Source organism: Callorhinchus milii, unplaced genomic scaffold (assembly GCF_018977255.1).
Source record: "Callorhinchus milii isolate IMCB2004 unplaced genomic scaffold, IMCB_Cmil_1.0 Scaffold1, whole genome shotgun sequence".
NCBI classification, from domain to species: Eukaryota; Metazoa; Chordata; class Chondrichthyes; order Chimaeriformes; family Callorhinchidae; genus Callorhinchus; species Callorhinchus milii.
Window position 1 is genome coordinate 41,228,265 of NW_024704742.1, and position 20,506 is coordinate 41,248,770.

The following is a 20,506-nucleotide window of genomic DNA, read 5'->3' on the forward strand; positions in this document are numbered from 1 at the left end:
CAACCATCGGCAGCCACACTTTCAGCCACTGTGCCCCAAAACTCTGGAACACTCTTCCTCTAACCCTCCACCTTACCCCTTCCTTCCCCATCTTCAGGTCGTGCCTGAAGACCGCCCCCTCCCACCGGTTTGGTGTCATGCTCAGCTACTGTCAAGCGCTCTAGGACGCTATATAAATGCATTTTGTTGTATAAATCACGTTACCATAAACCTCCCACATCATTGTAAATATAAATGTTCTTATTGTTTCAGTTATAGTCAGCTTTGCAATGTTATGGTACAAACATAGAATTAAAGGATACAACTATATCTACAAAATAAGCCTCAAGCAATGTTACTGATAAGGAGAACCTTTAGTCTCAAAGCTATGAAAATTTGCAACAGACATTTTGCAAAAGAAATTTATGCAGTCAATTAACTTAAAACATGTACTAGATAAAGATATGGAGATGGAATGAAAGCTATGGAACAAAAGCTATCCATTTTGATGATGGCCATGTATGATCAAATATTCCAGGGGAATATTATGGTCCTTATGCTGCTGCAAATGCTAAACAGATAGCTGTCCAGGAGGTTGAACAGCAGAGATGAGTTTGGATAACTATGATGATTATCTTTGGGAGGTTGGGGAGAAATTGTGTAGGGGTAGTTTTAGGTTGGTTGCTTCATGGAGGGTGAAGGTTAGATACCCCCAAAACACATCAGAGGTAATAAAAATATAAAATCAGCAGCTTGCCAGATAGTTAAAGGTATTGCCTGGTGTAGGCAACCATACAGATCAAAAAAGTTCAGCTCCTGGTCTTATGTCAAGTTAGGTTATCTCAATTAGTGTTCCTCTTTCTATTGCTATCTCATTTCTATTGACAGTCTTTGTAAATGTCCCCTTATAGTTAAACAGACGTGAAAAGCAATCTCTTGGCTCATACACAAAAGCTGAGACCCTTGAATTAGGTTTAGGAGGGTGCTAGTACCCTGTACCTGCACAACATCAATGATTCGGGTCCCGACCCCTGACTGTTCAGCGCTTTGGGACATCCTCCCGACGTGAAAGGCGCTCTATAAATGTAATTTTGTTGTTGTTGATTCAGTACTTCTGCAGAGGAACAGCAGGAGGCTAGAACAAAAATGGAACTAACAAGGATATATAACTTGCTTTAATTATGGCAGGCTGCAATGTTTGGATAGGGGCATCAATAACTTCTCATCTCCATTTTACACAACACATCCACACTTGTGTCAAGATAACATTACATTAAGTACAAAAATACATTTGTAAAAAGCAGCAAGATGTTCACACAAGGTACTGTGTTATGCAGAGAATCATCCATGATAGTTCATCACAGGCAGGTAAAGCATTCTACCTATTAAACTGGAACATTCAGAACAACATTTAAGTGAAAATGTACCACGAAACTGGCAACATGAACTGATGTTGCAACTGTTAAATTTGTAACACAAATGAGATCAAAGGAGTCAACAAACAGTTTTTCGAATGGAATGGGTAGATAGATACCAGTACTGAATGGAAAGAAATCATACACAAGTGGATTCAATGTGTCTCCTTGCTGCAACAAAAGAAACAGTTAATGTGGATAAAATAGACTGATTCTGGCAGAACTAGTGGTTTGCTGCCCTATTAAATGATCTATTGGTTGTATCTCATTTACATGATACAATTATATTTATCTTACTTTCTTGGGTTGCATTTAAATTTTCTTCTCATATTTTCAGTTTTCTCTCTTCATTTCTGGTTCCCAGTTGTCACACACTGCTTTGGGTTCCCGTATTAATAGTCTGAGGTAGAGAAGAAGGGCAGTGGGGAGGCTATGATTTCATCTCACTGTAGACCTTTACAGTCAGCAGGAGTCTTTCACCCTATCAGTTTGGAGTGGATTTAATTGAACTCTCTTTCTCTCCCTCCCTTAATTCCAGAAGTGAAAGGGCAGTGGTCTGACTCAGAAGAAGCCTCATTGTTTCCTCCGCTCAAACTCTGTTTGAATTCTGAATCCAATTGAATTTGATGCACCTTTCTACAGGAGGCAACTCACACTTTGCACTGTATTGAATTAGCAGTCCGTATGTGTGCCCATAGGAGGGGAGCAAGGATTCTCATCAGACGCCAAACACAAGTTTGAACTGAAGATCTGACTCAGAGCTTTTGAGCTTCCAGTGAGTGTTAAATTTCAGATTAAGTCCAGATGTAAATTTAAAATACTGTGATTTTAATTCTGAACATATCGCAGGTGACAATATTTCAAACAGGACATTGGAAAGGCAACTGTAGGACAAAACAGATTAATGTGTTGACTCTGAACCAGAGCTGATGATCACCACACAACATTACTATCTTCAGTTTCCAGATCATTAGAAGGAAGAGAAGGAAAAAAGGAATTATAGAAAGTCAAAAATTAGAAATACAAACCCAAGATGGGAAGAAAAAAGTAATGAAGGGATAGGTTCAAGCACAGAGAGGAGAAACAGTATACAGGAACTTGTCAGTGACAAATAATAATAATAATCCTTGCATTTGATATAGCGCTTTTCACGTCTTCTAGACGTCTCAAAGGGCTTCACAGAATATGTTGTAAAGTGAATTGACCGTATATTTGTGGGTGAAACGCGGCAGCCAATTGTGCACAGCAATGTCCCACAAACAGTCATGGATTGAAAATGACCAATTTATTATTGTTTTTTGGTTTTTGGAGGGATTATTATTAGGCGTGTGGAGTAAGGAAACTTGCCCAAGGTTTCGCCCTGCCTGGAATTGAACTCAGGTCTCTCACTTGCAAAGCGAGTGCTCTAACCACTGAGGTACAGGACTCCACAAAGTTCAAATGTCACCATCAAGCATTTTGTTCTATTGTTCCTTCTCCCCATATTAATACCAGTATTGACATTTCCTAGTACATATATTAAATGGCACAATCAATTTGGAATAAGCAAAATCAAACTTTAGGACACTCCTATTGTGTACTAATTACATCTTAAAGCTGAGCAGGAACCAGCTCAGTCTTGTTCCCAGTTGTGATAAGCTGAATTAGACTTCCTGAGGCAGGTCTGGTTGATTTTTCAGTCCAGTTAAAGAAAGTTCTATAAAAGACAAAGAACCAGAATCATGACAGAATAATTTAATAAATTATAAAAGCAGGTTGGAGAAGTATATTTCTTTAAATCAAATCAATGTTGGGTGTGGCTACCCCTCTGACAGCTAAACTATTTTATTCAGTAAGCAGCTGTGTGCGCTGAGATAGCTCCGAGGTTGAAGCCCAGGCAATGCTAAATGGGCCTAAATTAGCTGCATTTTCTTTGAGGTGAGTGAGGGAGCTCAATTCTGACATTCCATTGCCAAGCAAGTTACCTTAGAGCAATTCAGCTGACCCCACTTAACACCCCCCTCCCCCCAAAGAAGGATCATCACAAGTTGGTCACTTGATATCCAATAAGCGCAGGCTTAAGTTCTAGCAAGGTGGATAAAACTCCCTAATGAGCAGCCGTATTATTACATGGTGGTTGTAATCTATAAAATCACAACAATGATATGGTTGGTGAGAATGGGAACACTTATCAGCTCTTCTGCATTCACTGTATGAGTGCCCGGATAACCAACCTAGAAATGGCCAACTTGCAGGTTATCAGAAGTCGCCTGTTTCACTTTCTGTGCCTATGCAATGTGATGTTGGCAACAACTCAATAGCTCAGAAGTCGGATTTTTTTTAGCATGGGTATTAGCTGTCTGTTTAAAGCAAGCCAGTCAGCCATCTGCCTGCATTTTGGATTTTTTTAGTAAGTAAACCTCAGGATCCACATTCCAAAATACATTTTAAGAGAACCCATGATATAACAAAATATAACATTTGTGTTGGACACCACAACCCTTCAATCTCCTGGGAAAGCTCTGCACAGACCACTCCTCCAATCCTCAAAGGCAACCAAGCAAACAGGATGCTGCAGCTTTATTTAATCGTTCGCCCTTTGCTCATCATTCTGACTGTGAAGTATTCATTTCTGTGAGACTCTCTGGCATGTGCAAACAAATCACCAGGAGAGCAGATTGGTTTCTTGAAAAGGTTAGCTGTTCTGATAGCATTACGTGCAATATGCAGTACTAGTTAAATTAGACAAATAAGGATTTTAGCTGCAGCTGGGTACAGATGGAAACTACCAGAGAGTAACAAACAGATGAGAAATGACTCTAGATGATTGATTTATCTGGGTACTCACTCAGCAATAAATTCTAGTGGTGTCCAAGAGCTGAAATCTGCATTGGGCATCGATTTCCTGTTCATTGGTGTATCCAAGGTAACACTACAAAAGAAATGAAATTTAGCTGAACGACCTTTGTCATATACGTGTTCCGTTGCTATGGGGAAACCCTGATGACACCAGATTATTCAGAAATTGGCAATTGAAAGGTAAACTCAGCCCTCAGTCTTAGTGGACTCATTTCCAATTAAAATTGGATCAGTCCCATTTTTTTCCATCTGAATTTCCAGTATACGTCATGATACTGCTTTCCATTGTCTCGTTTCATTTCAATCACCTGAAAGAATAAGGCATGTTAATATCTCAAATTAGATTTTCCAACAAGAATAGAGAAAAAGAGAATAGGAAGTTCACTGCACAGGAGGAAGCCATTGAGCCCATCATGTCTGTGCTGTTGCTATCTCTCCCCACAATCCTTCTTGTTTTAATTCCATTCTTTTGTTTTTTTCCTGTACTCTTTAATATTATTTTTTCCCTGAGTATTTAACCAATTCACTTCTCAATGTTTTCAACGGTCAATGAGCTCCTGGATATAGTAAACTGAGAACACTAATGACCAAATTAGTAAGTAAAGCATCTGTGAAAGTGACAATATTTCCAAAAACAAATAAGTGAAATAGTTCTGTTTCATCAGAACTTGTAACATTTCCCCACAACAACCCTGCAAAGTACATGCTCATAAAAGGCAAATATCCAGTGTGATAGCCGGGATGGCATTTCTGAAAGAATAAAAATGCTTCAAAATCATATTTGTAAAAGCCTTGCTTAGCAAATGTTTCTCTGCCATGACTAAAATAAAATCTCAACAGGAGAACAAAATGAAAAAGTGAAGTTACTGATGACTGGCACTGAAGGTGGATATTTGGCATCCTATTAAAATAAAGTCTCATAGAACTATATAATTGTAAGATGATGGCAGGCAGAATGACAGCACCATACAAAAGCCGGTTGCCTGTGGTCTCACTTAGTTCAGTCACTAACAAATGAATATGGCAAATGACAATCCATGGACAGATAAATAAAGTATTTGCCACATACTGTATTGAAACACAGATTTTTAAGGGGAGTGTAATAGTGACTGATTGCACAAACCTCAAGACAAGGTCAATGTAAAATTTCAGTGTCTTTTTGTGGTGATAGCTAACTCTCACTAACTCATCATGCCATGTTTTAGCATTTAGAATGGTCTTACCCCTTACACCATCGATCACTGTTGAATATGGAGGCATACTAACAGCAGATTGTTTATATAACTGTATTCTGTGTTATCTTAAGTCTAATTACAAGCACTGATTATTTTCTAAAATAAATATTTTATTGTGAGAATGATCATGCTTTGCTGGGGACATCTCAAATAGTATGGGGTTTCCAGTTGGGTTACATGGAGAGTGATGAATACCTGAGAATAATTGCAAGTCAGTAATGTAATTGAGGGTGGGAGTGGGGGGGTTAAATAATGTTATAGTGCAATAGCTTTGTGAAGCAGCATTCCAGTTTATTATCTCTGTACATCATAGGCTTAAAACATGAAGTTTCTGGGAATTGCATAAAATAACTCAAGAGCTCTTCAAAAAAGACTTCCAGTTTGAGAAAGCACTGAAACATTCAGCTGCGAACATTTTTCCAAATGTTTTCCTTTTATTCGATATAAAAAAAACTAATAGCACATTATTATTTTGCTTCCTTCATTTGCTGTCATCTAACACCAGATGCTGGTTGCCAGCTGTCTGCAATTTTCCCCGTGGATGTCACAGAGAGCTAATATTATCAAGTCTCGCTCCAGTCTAAGAACTGTAATTACTAGTACTTACGGCAGGATAGCGACAGCAGCAGTCCCGGGTGGCAATCCACTGTTCTCTCCAGCCAGACTCCGACACAGCTGATGAATGGCTGCCTTGGCCATGCCATAGCCCACCATTCCTGTGAGAATAGAAGATGGTTTATAAACAAAACTGGACTTGCGCTGCAGTCGGATGTAGTTCAATGTAAAAAGACAAGGCAAATGGTCATCCTCCTTTCCTTTAAAACAAATATTTCCTCACTGCAGCCCTACAGATTGTGTGTGCTCTTAGTTTCATCGTCATTGACAGTATCTTGACAAATAGTATTGACTTTCTGAACACTTTACACCACAAGTGTTAATATAATGTATAATAATACTAATAAGAGACAATCTCAACTAAATTGTATTGCACCACATTTCCTTTCCTAAAGGAAATGGCCCCTGGAAATAGTCTTCAGGTGTGATTACTAATGAGTGAACGGAGACAATAAGTGCAATTGCAGTGGTTGGGGAAGAAGATAAAACAGCTTCACCCTGTTCTTACCTGAAGTCCAAACTGTTGTCACCCAATGTCCATATGCACTTTTCAGCAGGGGTCAATAAAAACTCATTGGGAACAGCACACTTACTTGGCTAAATCCTTCTCTTTATAATAGATTCTCAGACCAACTCCAGGTGTCCTTTCTGTTGCCCTGCCTAACATCAAATAACTCAGCATAGGCTAATGGATCTAACCAAGGCCAGTCTCATCTGAAGTGATCAATACCACTTACCCCTTGAGCTGTGAGGGGTTGTGTTACTTTTGCAAAACAACTTATTTGATTTTATAAAGTCCCCCTCCCCCCGCAACTCATATCATTCTAGCTAAAGGCATGCACTCAACCAACAGAAACATTGTGTGAGAGGAGTGACTGTGCATTTGTAGATGAATAACTTACTCACAGCAATGTCCCACACATAGCCATGAAGTGAATGCCTAGATTATATCAGGGATTTCGACCTCCCTCCAATCTCCTGGCCAAGTCTCCCACCTCTCTGGGGTACTTAGTCCATCCCCGTGAACCAGGGCCCGATACAGTTGCAGCAAGTCTTCCCTACTCTTATATTCTAACATTTTTGTAATAAATGCCAACATACCGTTAGCCTTCCTAATTGTTTACTGTACCTGCAAACTAACTTTTTGTGACTGGTGTACAAGGACGTCCAAGTCCCTCTGAATGCTAAACATTATCTAGTGTCTCCCCTTCTAAAAAATAATCTGCTCTACTGTTTTTGACACCTAGGTGGATGACCTCACACTTCCCTACATTATACTTCATCTGCCACCTATTTGCCCACTCACCTAGCCTATCTATATCTTGTTGCATTTTTTTAATGTCATCCTCGGTGTTTATTCTCCCTCCTAGTTTAGTCATCCGCGAATTTAAGATATATTAAGTTTGATGTCCTCATCTAGATCGTTGATGTAGATTGTAAATAGTTGAGGCCCAAGCACTGATCCTTGTGGCACTCCACGAGTCACATCCCGCAATCTGAGAAGGACCCGTTTATCCCTACTCTTTGTTTTCTTCCCATTAGCCATTCTTCAATCCATGCTAATATATTCCCCTTAATTCCATGGGCCCTAATCTTGTGCATCAACCTTTTATGCGGCACCTTATTGAATGCCTTTTGGAAATCTAAATGCAATGCATCCACTGACTCCCCTCCTATCTAATCTACTTGATATGTCCTCAAAAAAATCTAAAAGATTTGTTTAGCATGACTTCCCTTTTGTAAAGCCATGTTGACTCTGTCCAATCATATTGTGATCCTCTAAGTATCCCACTACGACGTCCTTAATTAAGGATTCTAGAATTTTCCCTACCACCGATGTCAGACTAACTGGTCTATAGTTCCCCATCTTTTCTCTCCCATCCTTCTTAAATAGTGGTGTGACGTTTGCGATCTTCCAATCAATGGAAACTGTTCCAGAATCCAAAGAATTTTGGAAGATCAGACACAAGGCCTCCACTATCTCGTGAGCTACCTCTTTTAAAACCCTAGGATGCAAACCATCAGGTCCAGGGGACTTGTCACTTTTTAATGCCAACAATTTCCCTAGCACCAATTCTTTGCTAATGTAAATTTCCCTAAGTTGCTCCCTATCTGTGACCAGGGCTCCCTCTGTCTCCTCGTCCTCCTCGACCTATCGGCAGCATTCGATACGGTCGACCACGCTATCCTACTCCACCGCTTGTCCTCCCAACTCAACCTTCAAGGCACTGTCCTTGAATGGTTTAGGTCGTACCTTTCTCACCGTCTTCACTTTGTCTCAACGAATGGCTTCTCCTCCACCCCCCGTACTGTCTCATGTGGTGTCCCTCAGGGCTCTGTCCTCGGTCCCCTCCTCTTCACCCTCTATATGCTCCCCCTCGGTGACATCATCCGCAGACATGGAGTTAACTTCCACATGTATGCGGATGACACCCAACTCTACCTTTCCTCCTCTACTCTCAACTCCACGACCACCGATGTCCTGACAGCCTGCCTGTCCGACATCGAGTCCTGGACGAGAGACAACTTTCTTCAGCTCAACGTGCGAAAAACCGAGGCCCTCCTGATTGGCTCACGTCAGTGCCTCCGCACCTCAGGCGCTGACACCATCAGCATCCAAGGCTGTACTCTCCACCTCTCAAAGCCAGTCAGGAACCTCGGCGTTTTGTTCGACCCTGAGCTGTCCTTTCTCCCTCACATCCGCACTACAACTGGCACCGCCTTCCATCACCTCCGGAATATCGCCAGACTACGGCACTACCTCACCCCTCACGCTGCTGAAACCCTGGTCCACGCCTTTGTCACCTCAAGGCTGGACTATGGGAACTCTCTCCTCGCCGGCCTTCCCCGCACCTCCCTCCACAAGCTGCAGGTCATTCAGAACTCTGCAGCTCGTGTACTGTCCCGCACCAGGCTTCGGGACCACATCACTCCCACCCTCGCTCGCCTCCACTGGCTCCCCATCCCCCAGAGGATTGATTTCAAGATCCTCATCCTCACCTACAAGGCCATTCACGGCCTTGCTCCCTCCTACCTCTCCAACCTACTATCCCCCTACCTACCTGCCCGTACCCTCCGTTCCTCTGGCTCTGGTCTGCTCCACGTCCCCCGCCCCAACCGCCCCACCATCGGTGGTCGGGCCTTCAGCCTTTCAGCCCCCAGGCTCTGGAACTCCATCCCCCAGTGCCTTCGCCGCCTCCTCCCTTTCCTCCTTCAAGGCCGGTCTCAAAACCTTTCTCTTTGACCGTGCCTTCAGCTCCCTCTCGACTCTCTTCCCCCTCCTCGCTCCCTCCCTTCCCTCCCCTCACCCTGACCATTTCCCCCCTCCTCGCTCCCTCCCTTTCCTCACCCTGACCATTTCCCCCTGCTCGGGTCATGACCCAACTGTGCAGCGCCTTGGGACGTCCTCCTGACGTGAAAGGCGCTTTATAAATGGAATCTTGTTGTTGTTGTTGTTGTATCATTAGCCCCTTGGTTCATCTCTATTTCTGGTAAACTTCTTGTGTCTTCTAACGTGAAGACAGAAGCAAAGTATTTATTTAGGGACTCTGCCATATCCTTACCCCATTATAATTCCTCCTGTCTCTGCCTGTAATGGACCCACATTTACTTTTGCTAGCCTATTCCTCTTAATATATTTATAAAAACTCTTACAATCTGTCTTAATGTTCCTTGCCCTCATAATCCATTTTCTCATTCTTAATGAGCTTTATGGTTTTCTTTTGTTGGTCCCTAAAATATTCCTAGTTCTCTGATTTGCTACTGTTTTTGGCAGTTTTATAGGCCTTTTCTTTTAGTTTTGTACTTTCTCTAACTGCTCTAGTTAGCGACGGATGAACTGCTTTCCCTGTGGTACTCTTATTCCTCAAGGGAATATGTGACCGCTGAGAATTTTGCACAACATCTTTAAATGTTTGCCACTGTTGGTCTATTGTCATATCCATTAATCTAATTCCCCAGTCTATTTTAGCTAATTCTTTCCTCATACCTGCAAAGTTAGCTTTATTTAAATTTAAGACCCTTGCTTCGAATTTGACTACATTGCTCTCTAACTTAATACTAAACTCTATCATGTTATGATTACTTTACCCTAGAGGAGCCTTAATATCTATATTACCGACTAGCCCTGTTTTGTTACACAAAACAAGGTCTAGGATGGTTCCTCAGCATACTGCTCCAGAAAGCTATCTCTCATACATTCTATAAACTCCTCCTCTACCCTACTTTTGCCGATTTGGTTTTCGCAATCTATGTGAAGATTGAAATTACCCACTATTACTGTATTACCTTTGCTACATGCGCCTCTAATTTCCTGATTTAATACCCTGTGCTATGCTGTGATCTCTGTTTGGGGTTCTATATAATACCCCCACTACTGTTTTCTGCCCCTTGTTATTTTGTAATTCTACTCATACCATCTCTATATCCTGGTTATCTAATTTGAAATCTTTCCTCTCTACTGTTTTTATTCCATCCTTTATTAACAAGACTATCCCCCGACCTTGTTTTCCACATTGTCTATCCTTCCTATAAGCTGAAAACCCCGGAATATTTAACTCCCACCCTAGCTCTCCCTGTAACCATGTCTCAATAATGGCTACTAGATCATACCTGTTTGTATCTATCTGTGCCTTTAATTCATCTATCTTATTCTGAATGCTTCGTGCATTCAGATATAGCAATTTTAATTTCTTACCATTTCCTCTACTCTCTGCTGTCCTATCTTCTTTACTGAGCTTCTTATCCCTCTTTGACCTATTCTGTTTATCACTCTCACTATTCTGTTCTGCCATCTTTAGTTTTCTTAATTTTGCTGGCTTGCAATTATTTGTAATTGCATCCCCCCCACCCCTTTACTAGTTTAAAGCCTTATTTAGCTCCTTACGTATTCGGTTTGCTAGCACATTTGTCCCTGCCTGATTTAAGTGGAGCCCATCTTTTTGAAATAGACCACTTTTCCCCCAATACTGGTGCCAGTAGCCCATAAAATGAAACCCCTGCGTTCCACACCACTCCCTCAGCCATGTATTTGACTCTCTAATTTGCTTATTCCTGTACCAATTTGCACATGTCCAAGGCAGCAATCCTGATATCGCTACCTTTGATGTTCATTTGTTTTAATTTAGTTCCCAGCTCTTGAACTCCCTCCTCAAATCATCACAACTAACCCTACCTATGTCATTGGTACCTATGTGAAGTACCACCAATGGATCCTCGCCCTCATGTTTTAGATTCTCCTCCAGCCCCGCCGAGACATCCTTCACCCCGGCCCCAGGAAGGCAACAGAGCCTTCGGGTCTCCTGGTTGCAGCTGCAGATAAGTGTATCTGTCCGCCTGATAGTCTCGTCCCCAATTACGACAACTTTCTGTTTGTTTCCCTTAATATTGGAATCACGTTTTCCTTCCTCCACACAGGCTTCCTTGTCCACACAGGTTGCAAGGATCTCGTACCTGTTGGCCAAGGTTAAAGCCTGAGGCTTCACTACCACCCTCTCTGATGTTCCCCTAATCTCCTGGCTGTCAAACACCCTATCCTGTCCTTGACTGATACTATTATCTATACATTCCCTGAGTCTCGGGGGAGTGACTGGCTCCAGGATGAAACTATCCAGGAAGCACTCACTGTCCCTGATGGTGCGCAATGTCTGCACCATGGATTCCAGCTCGGACACTGAGCTGGAGCTGCCTCAGTTGCAGACGTTTGCTGCAGATGTGGTCGCCCGGGCTCAGACTGCCCTCTGTAGTTAGTGTTAGTTTACTGTTAGTTAGTAGTTAGTGTTAGCTGTCAGTTTACTGTTAGTTAATAGTTAGTGTTAGTTTACTGTTAGTTAGTAGTTAGTGTTAGTTTACTGTTAGTTAGTGTTAGTTTACTGTTAGTTAGTAGTTAGTGTTAGTTTACTGCTAGTTAGTAGTTAGTGTTAGCTGTTAGTTTATTCTTTCAGAATGTTTTGAGTGTGACGTCGCTCTGACGTCACTTTTTAATTTTCTCGCTGGTTTTTTATCTGAGCCTCTCCTCTCTGTGGCTTTTATCCCCACGGCTCGGTCTAGGCACTGCCCCTCACTCTCATGCCTCTGCTCCTGACTTCAAGTTAAAAATAAATGTGAAATGTACTTTTAGGCTTTACTTTTAACAAATGGATTGTCGACATAGAGGTCACATGAAGTCAGTAAATGGATTTCATTAAAATAGCCCAAACCCAATAATCACATAGCCATTAAACCAATAATCATGGTCATTGAATGCCATGAAAAATAATTGATTAAAAAGCAGTAAATGCACAGACCAAGGTCAGTGAGTTAGGAAAGAGCCACAGATCATTACCCTCAGAGGTGCTCAGCCCTGGCTGATTAGATCAAGGTTAAACCTTGCAGTTCTACCATATCTAAAATTTGCTGAATCAATTTTAACTGCCTCCAAGCAAAGACTGAATCAAAGTACACAAACATTACACCAGTCTAAATCTCCAAAACAACTTGTGCGTGTACCATGGTCCATTTAATATACCACCTTGTTTGTCATAAGGTATGTAATGTAATGAAACAAAACATTACTTCATTTTACAAAGTGCCTGATCTCACGAACATATCTCAAAAAGTACTTTGCACAATGAACTACTTTGCTGTGATATGTTAGAAAGCATGGAAGTTAAACTGTGCCAGTAAACACTCAGAAATAGGTAAGAGATGATTGATCAATTCATCTTTTGATAACGGAGGAATATTGGTCAGGACTTCAAAAGATCCCTCTGTTCTTCTTCAATACATCACTGTGGGATTTTTATATAGCCACATGAACAGGTAGACAAACGTTAGCTCTAACTTCTCATCTGAACAACTACAACTGCACGCCTAACCATCCACCCTGTGCTACATTGAAATATCAGTGAAGACTATGAGCTCAAATTTTAGTCGGGTTAGAATCCACAGTCTTCTGACCCAAAGACAAGAGCTGAGCTGAATAAGGAAATTCAAAACTTCTTCAATTTCAAAGGACAAATTTTCCTTAATAACTCTCAAAATATATGCAAAATATATGCACTCTTTCTCAAAAATGAAAATGACTTTCCAAAATTACTGGTGATTATAATTTTGGACTGTCAATTGCTAAAAAGTGACCCTAGTGCTGAAAGTGCACAATTGAAGATGGGAGGGGGGTATTTCACTCTGGCTAGATCTACATTGTTGTCTTAATAATTCAGAGTGAGCAGAATTTGGCAAATTCTTCAATGTACAAAATGCATTTTATATATGCAACAGATGAAGCTGTTTCTACTGTGATGTCAAGACAAAACCTTGTTAAAATACACTGGAAAATTAAAATCATGAAATCATATTTGTATGGGATAATATACTACCATGGAATAAATGCATTGAGGTGGCTACTTTCAGGTGTGGGTTGTAACATCCAAACCACACAGTTGGTTGACAGTGATTTACTCTATGTTACTGATATGTTACTCTGCATTTCTACAGTTTCACTTACCTGGTGTGCCACTCAAGGCAGGACTGGCTCCGGCTAGTGTCAGCAAGCCTCCTTCTTTAAGATGCTTTGTAGCTAAGTGACTGGAAATAGTTGACGTCCACACGCTTTGCTTCAACATCAGGTCAGTATTTTTATAAAGGGCTTTGAGAAACAATAATATATAATAAGCTTTGCATTTGATGTAGCACCTTATCATATTGTCCAAAAGTGCTTCACAGAATTTACATAGAGTATTATTACTGTGTATTTTGTAACCAAATGTGGCAGACAATTTATTCACAGCAATGACTCACACACAGCCATGGTGTGAATGATCAATTTTATCTGGGGGAATGTTGGCCAGGAAACCGGGAGAAATTCTCTTCTCTTAGTAGTAATGAGATCTTTAACATCCTTCTGAAGAGACAGACATGTCCTTAGTTTAACATTTCATCCGAAGGATGCCATCTCCGTCAATGCAGTGTGCTGCTAAAGCTGCATCATAATCTCAACCTAGATTATGTGTTCAAAATGTTCAAAGAGGTGAGTGTGCTACCAACTGAGCCAGACTGACACCAAAAAGTAGTATTAGATTTAACATTGTTTAGTAAACATTCAATCCATAACAGCAATGAGGTACTGTCTGAGTTTTCTCTGGAGATCAATTATCATAACATAGTTTATGTATTCCTGTGTTTTACTGGGTAAAACAACCTATGTGTACAAGTGTTAAAGTATACAACACATAATTGAGGTTAATGGATTGACAGTAATATTAATAATAATCTCTGCATTTGATATAGTGCCTTATCATGTCATTGAGAGGTTTCAAAGCACTTAACAGAATATACAGAAGAGTGAATTGACTGTATATGTTGTGGGCAAAATTTATGCTGAGTTTATATCATGTAGTCCCCTACCTATGCGGGACTTCTGGATAAAATACACTACTCTTGTTCATGCCTTCATCACCTCCAGACTTGACTATGCAAACGCCCTGCTTGTCAGCCTTCCCGACTCCTCACTCCACAAGCTGCAGATAATCCAGAACTCTGCATCCTGTGTCCTCTCCCGCACCAAACTGCATGACCCCATCTCCCCCACTCTTACCCAACTCCATTAGCTTCCTATCCTTCAGAGGATCCAGTTCAAGATCCTGGTCTTCACCTTCAAAGCCCTCCATGGACTCACCCCACCCTATCTCTGCGACCTCCTAACTCCCTACCAACCCTCCCGTTCCCTCCGCTCAGCCGGCTCTGGCCTGCTCCACATCCCCCAAACCACCCGCCTCACCATTTACAGGAGAGCCTTCAGCCACTCTGCCCCCAACCTCTGGAGTTCTATCCCCCAATCACTCCACCTCGCCCCCTCCTTAGCCTCCTTCAAGTTCCACCTCAAAACCCTCCTCTTCGACCATGCTATCAGTCAACCCCCTTCCCCTCCGCACCCTTCTCCCCCCCTGACCCCAGCTCGGGTCTGAAATGCTGTACACTGTCCAGCACCTTGGAACATCCTCCCGACGTGAAAGGCACTATACGAATGTAATCTTGTTGTTGTACTATGTGAGGGTTTGTTCTTGTTCATCAAGTACAAATTGTGAATGAAGATTTCCTTCCACTGACATGGACACACTTACATTTTGCCTTTGCACTGCCACCTGCCCATCCCCCTGCTACACACAGTATGGCATCCACTTTCTTCTCCCCAAGGAGGCTGGCAACTTCTGTTGTTACCTATGAAGATGAGAGGGCCAGGCAGATTCTTAAAAATATTTAATGCATAACAGACAAACATCTCGTTGATAGAACCACCAGCAACTAAAGGTATTGAGATTATCCATAATAATAACTGAGAGCAGAATGTGTCAGAGGCCAGAAAGAGAGCCTAACGTCAGAGCATACCTCAGTTTTTTTAAAAAGTAATTCTATGTTATACTGTAGTAGCCAACCCTTTATAAGTATGTGCGGGCCATGATCATACGACAGTCATATGACATTGTATCACTTCTTTTCTTTCTCAAAATATACACACAATGTATCACTCCCATTCTGTCCCAAAATATTATGCTATTGTCACAAATTATGTTTTACTTGTGACACTGTATCATTTACTTGCTCTCCTTTGCCCATCGATGACATGGTGTCATTTATCTCGTCCACTACAAAAACAACAGCAACAAAATTACATTTCTATAACGCCTTTCACGTCGGGAGGACGTCCCGAGACGCTGGACAATTGAGATGGGTCTGGAAGGAAGCAAGGGAGGGGGCAAGGCAGAGGGACTGCGGGATGGAGTTCTAGAGGGTGGGGGCAGAGTGGCAGAAGGCCCGCCAGAGGGGCGAGCGAGGCGTGGGACGCAAAGCAGGCCGGATAGACTGTATCCTGCACTTGCTCCTGCGGTGCCTGTCAGTTACAGATACAGAGAATTATTCACCCACACCTCATGTGTCTGTCATTTACAATTAGAGTACAGCAGTACTGTATTCACCCACTCTCCTGTGTCTGTCAGTGACAGTTTCATTTACCAGATGTCTCCCCGCAGACTAAAGAGTGTATCGCTTACCTGCTCCGCCTGCTCTGTGAAGGAGTCACACATTTTCACCACCACATTTGCATTGGCTTCTTCATTAGGGGTAAGATCAATGGAGGTAACCCACTGTAAGGAAAATCATAGCAAAATGGGAAGGGGGATGGAGAGACAGAATGGATTGATAAGAATAATAATCTTTGCATTTCATATAGCGCCTTATCACATTGTTGATACGCCTGAAAGTACTTCACAGAATATATACTGCAAACTGAATTGACTGTATATTTATTTTGGGGTGGGGAGTGGGGGGGGGCAAAACCCAAGATCCTACTTCGCTCGAGATAAAAACGCTCAAAAATGTCCCAAACACGAAATAAAATAAGAAATTTAAAACAAAAAATTTTGCACTGAACTTTGACCCGTGTCACAGACCAGCCTCGGATTTGAGTGCAAACGCGAAGCCAGATCTCTTTAATGAATTAATCCGATTAATCAGATCAATTAATGAATGAATTGATTGATTGCTTCATTTATTTATTTTGAATACAAAAAACGCAAAAAATATCAAGTTGCCACATTTAGTCTCAAAATGTGAGAGTGATTTGCATTGCCAGGGCGGGGTGGAGGGGGGGGGGGGGGGGGTTGGAATAAAGTTGCCTCCCCACACCTTTTGCAGCTCAGTGGTTGCAGTTGTTCGCTACTTACCCAGCTCTTGGCTTTGAAGAATTGCACACACTTGGCTCCCAGGGCGCCTTTCCCTCCATACACGATAACACTGTGAGCCGCTGCCATCTGTCTGTCTCCTGTGAGCAATGATCAGCCGCTGATCTGCAGCAGTGAATGTCAGCCCCTCTGCCTCCCTTCCTCCCTCCCCTCCCTGCCTGTCTCTGTGTGGGTGTGTGAGAGCGTCAGTCAGCGTCAGCCCATTCTCAATCCCCTGATTGGCAAACCACCGCAAACCCCATGCTCCGAACCCAGGCGCTCTCGAGCCTGCCTTAGCACCACCCGCAGTCCGGAGGCCTCGCATCGCACTTGCACTGTAACTCGTCATGGTTAACAGCCAACCCAGCCCTTCAGACGCTCTGCTGCGCTCTGCTGTGCTGTGCTGTACTGTGCTCCATAAGTCAGAGCATTAAGTTGCCTGTTGCAAACTCACGCTCCTTCCTTTCCCCACTTGGTTTCCTCCAGAGTTTCCTGGGATATCATCAATCCCAACTCAAATGATAAAATGTTACACCAATTTTCATTTCTGTTGGTCGGCTTGGTGTCTGATACAAGGGTGTCAGCTCAGTGTCTGAAATCAATCATCATGCTTAAGAGTAATCCAAACCGGACTGAGAATTCCCACATATATATATATATATACTTGCCACTCACTAACCTTGTACAATAGTTTATCTATGAAGTTAGATCTTAAATACATTACGTGGATTTTTTTATTTTCAATTCTTCTAAAGCCAAATTAGCAATGTTTTTATTATTTGTTTGTCAAAATGAGATTAACTAATCATGAGAGAAAATAATGATTGGGTCTGTCCCAGAGCAAATCTTGTCAAAGGCTCCTTTATTTACATGAATGCTAAGAGATCAGAGTTAGTATTCTAAGACAGTCAGCATGGGTTTGTGAAGGGTAGGTCATGTCTGACTATTCTTGTTGAATTTTTTGAGGCGGTCACTAAAATGGTAAATAAGACAGTGTACATGGATGACGTTTTTGTGTGAACTTACAGAAGGTATTTGATAAGGTTCCGCATGAAAGATTATTAGTGAAAATAGAAGAGCATGGAGTTGGAGCTGTGGCTTGGTAATTGGTTTGGAGGCAGGAAACAGAGAGTAGGGATGTGCCATTCTGCCCCCACCCTCTGGAACTCTATCCCATAGTCCCTCCGCCTCGCCACTCCTTTGCCTCCTTTGAAACCCGTCTCAAGACCCTCCTCTTTGACCGTGCCTTCAATCACCCTGCTTCCCCACTGCCCTACACTCTCCCGGATCCCGACCCCCCAGCTCAGGTCCGAAACACTGACACTCCAGCGCTTTGGAACGTCCTCCCGATGTGAAAGGCGCTCTACAAATGTAATTTTGTTGTTGTTGTAAACGAGCAATGGGAGGCCTTCCAGGAGGAGATAGTTAGGGTACAGACCAAACACATTGAGAGAGATAGACAGGGCATCCAAAGCGAGATCTCCCTGAATGACGAATGAATTTGGCATTAAAATGAAACAGAAAAAGGAGGCTGATAATGAATGTAAGGTACAAAATACATGAGAGATTGAAGCAGAATACAGAAAGTGCAGAGGTGAACTGAAAAAAGAAGTAAGAGGGGCAAAGAGAGTGTATGAGAAAAGATTAGCATCAACCAACCATCGGCTCCTCTCCCTGCAGATAATGACCTGCACTTGGGAGAGAGATTAGGAGAGAGTGTGGGGAAGAGCGAGAGATTGGTGGGGGGAGAGAGTGATGGGGTAGAGAGAGGGGAGAGAGAGGGGGAGAGAGAGATGGGGGAGTGAGAGATGGGGAGAGAGAGAGTGGTGAGAGAGAGATGGGGGAGTGAGAGATCATAGAGAGAGTGGGGGGAGAGCGAAATGGGGGGGGGGGGAGAGAGAGAGATGGGGGAGAGGGGGGAGAGAGAAGGAGGGGAGAGAGATGGAGGAGAGAGACAGTGGAGAGAGAGGGAGAGGAGAGAGGGGGGGGAGAGAGACAGAGGGAGGAGAGAGAGGGGTGGGGTGTAGAAAGAGAGGGAGGGGGGAGAGAGAGAGAGAGAGGAGGTGGGAGGGGGAGAGGGGAGAAGAGAGGAGGGTGGGGAAAGAGAGGGGGGAGAGCGAGAGGCGGGAGAGAGAGGGTAAGAGAGAGTGAGGGAGAAAGAGTGACAGGGAGAGAGCGCGGGGAGAGAAAGAAAGATAGAGATACGGAGAGAGGAAGTGGGGGAGAGAGAGGGAGGGGCGAGAGAGAAGGAGGTGAGGAGTGAAGGAGGGGGAGAGAAGGGGAGACAGAAGGAGGGGGAGAGAGGGGGAGAGAGAGGAGGGAGAAGAGAGAGGGAGGATGGAGAGAGAGGGAGGGAAAAGAGAGAAGAAGGGGGGGAGACAGAGGGAGAGAGAGAGGGGGTAGAGAGGGGGAGGGGGAGGGAGAAAGAGGGGGAGAGCGAGGGGGGGAGAGCGAGAGTGGGAGAGCGAGGGGGGGAACGCGAGGTGGTGAGAGAAAGGTGGGAGATAGAGGAGACGGGAGTGAGATTGGGAGAGAGAGGAGGGAATAGAGCGAGGGGGAGAGAGGGGGGGAGGGCGGAGAGAGAGGGAGGTGACAGCTCACGTTGGGCCGGTGTCTCGGGGATTGGGGCCGGCGATAGCTCGAGGCAGGTTCGGGGTCCTGGGGACCAGCGTTAGCCAGAGGCAGGGGCCGGCCGGTAGCTGTAGACTGGGCCGGGGTCTCGCGGACCCTGAGGTGGGGCGGGTGTCTCGGGGCCGGGGTCTCGGGGATCGAGTGGCGGCCAATATTACCTGGTTAGGTGGAGCTGCCATTTTGAACTTTCAGATTTCCCCGTCATTCTGTCTGACGCCACTTCCACCCGCCAGGTTTGAATCCCTGGTAGCAGTTTTGGTATAACTTATACCAGTGTCTCCCTCCCTCTCATCGTCTGTCTATCTCCCTCGCCTGTGCTTCCCCTGTAGGCTGCTCGTTGCTCACCACAATGAGTGCCCTCACCCGTCTGCGCCACCTCGAGCCCCCACAGCCTCCTGCAGGCTGACAATATCCCACTAATCTGCTGCCTTTCATCCCAGAGCGCGCATCTTGGCTGCCGCCCCCAACCCGAGTTGGCCCTCCCTCAAAATGCCCCCCTCCCTGCATCTCTTCCACTCTGTCCTGCTCTCTTTCTGCCCTCCCCGCCTCCCATCTCTGCTTGACCCCCTCACAGGCGAGACACCTGGGTTCAATTCCCAGCAGGGCGAAACCTTGGGCAAGTTTCCTTACTCCACACACCTAATAATAATCCCTCCAAAATAAAAAACAATAATAAATTGGTCATTTTCAATCTACGACTGTTTGTGCGACGCTGCTGGTAAAGTATTTAAGATTCAAATCAGGTTCTCTCTTCTCTGATCAAGTGGTGTCAATAGATCTTTAAGGTCCACCTGAACAGGCAGACGGGACCTTTAACAGCTCATCCCAAACACAGCACCTCTGACAATACAATGGTCCCTATCCAGCATTTTCAGAAATACTTTACCTGAGTACATACATGTTATGATCTCCATGTTGAGTGTGACATATTTTGAAGACACGTTTAAGCATTCATTGAATTAGAAGTTACTGAGTAAAGAAAGGTTGGGGGGGAAGGGGCAATAAGGGTGGTACTTATGAATGAAAACTGAAAAGAAATTTTTCACTTGTTTTCAAAATGCAATTTGTTGCTAAATTTCTCTCACTGAAATATTGCACA

General features: G+C 43.5%; 1 protein-coding gene across 1 annotated transcript; it reads right to left on the reverse strand.

The window, feature by feature from the left end:
* Nucleotides 1-2,705: 2,705 nt before the first annotated feature.
* LOC103175803 (dihydropteridine reductase) lies at nucleotides 2,706-16,989 on the reverse strand. The gene is made up of 7 exons (XM_007889021.2): nucleotides 16,780-16,989; nucleotides 16,108-16,200; nucleotides 15,181-15,277; nucleotides 13,566-13,706; nucleotides 6,075-6,183; nucleotides 4,222-4,305; nucleotides 2,706-3,090 (listed from the first exon to the last, which is right to left on the reverse strand). Exons 1-7 carry the CDS (start codon nucleotides 16,864-16,866, stop codon nucleotides 2,985-2,987), a joined length of 717 nt encoding a protein of 238 aa, XP_007887212.1. The 5' UTR covers nucleotides 16,867-16,989; the 3' UTR covers nucleotides 2,706-2,984.
* Nucleotides 16,990-20,506: the final 3,517 nt, after the last annotated feature.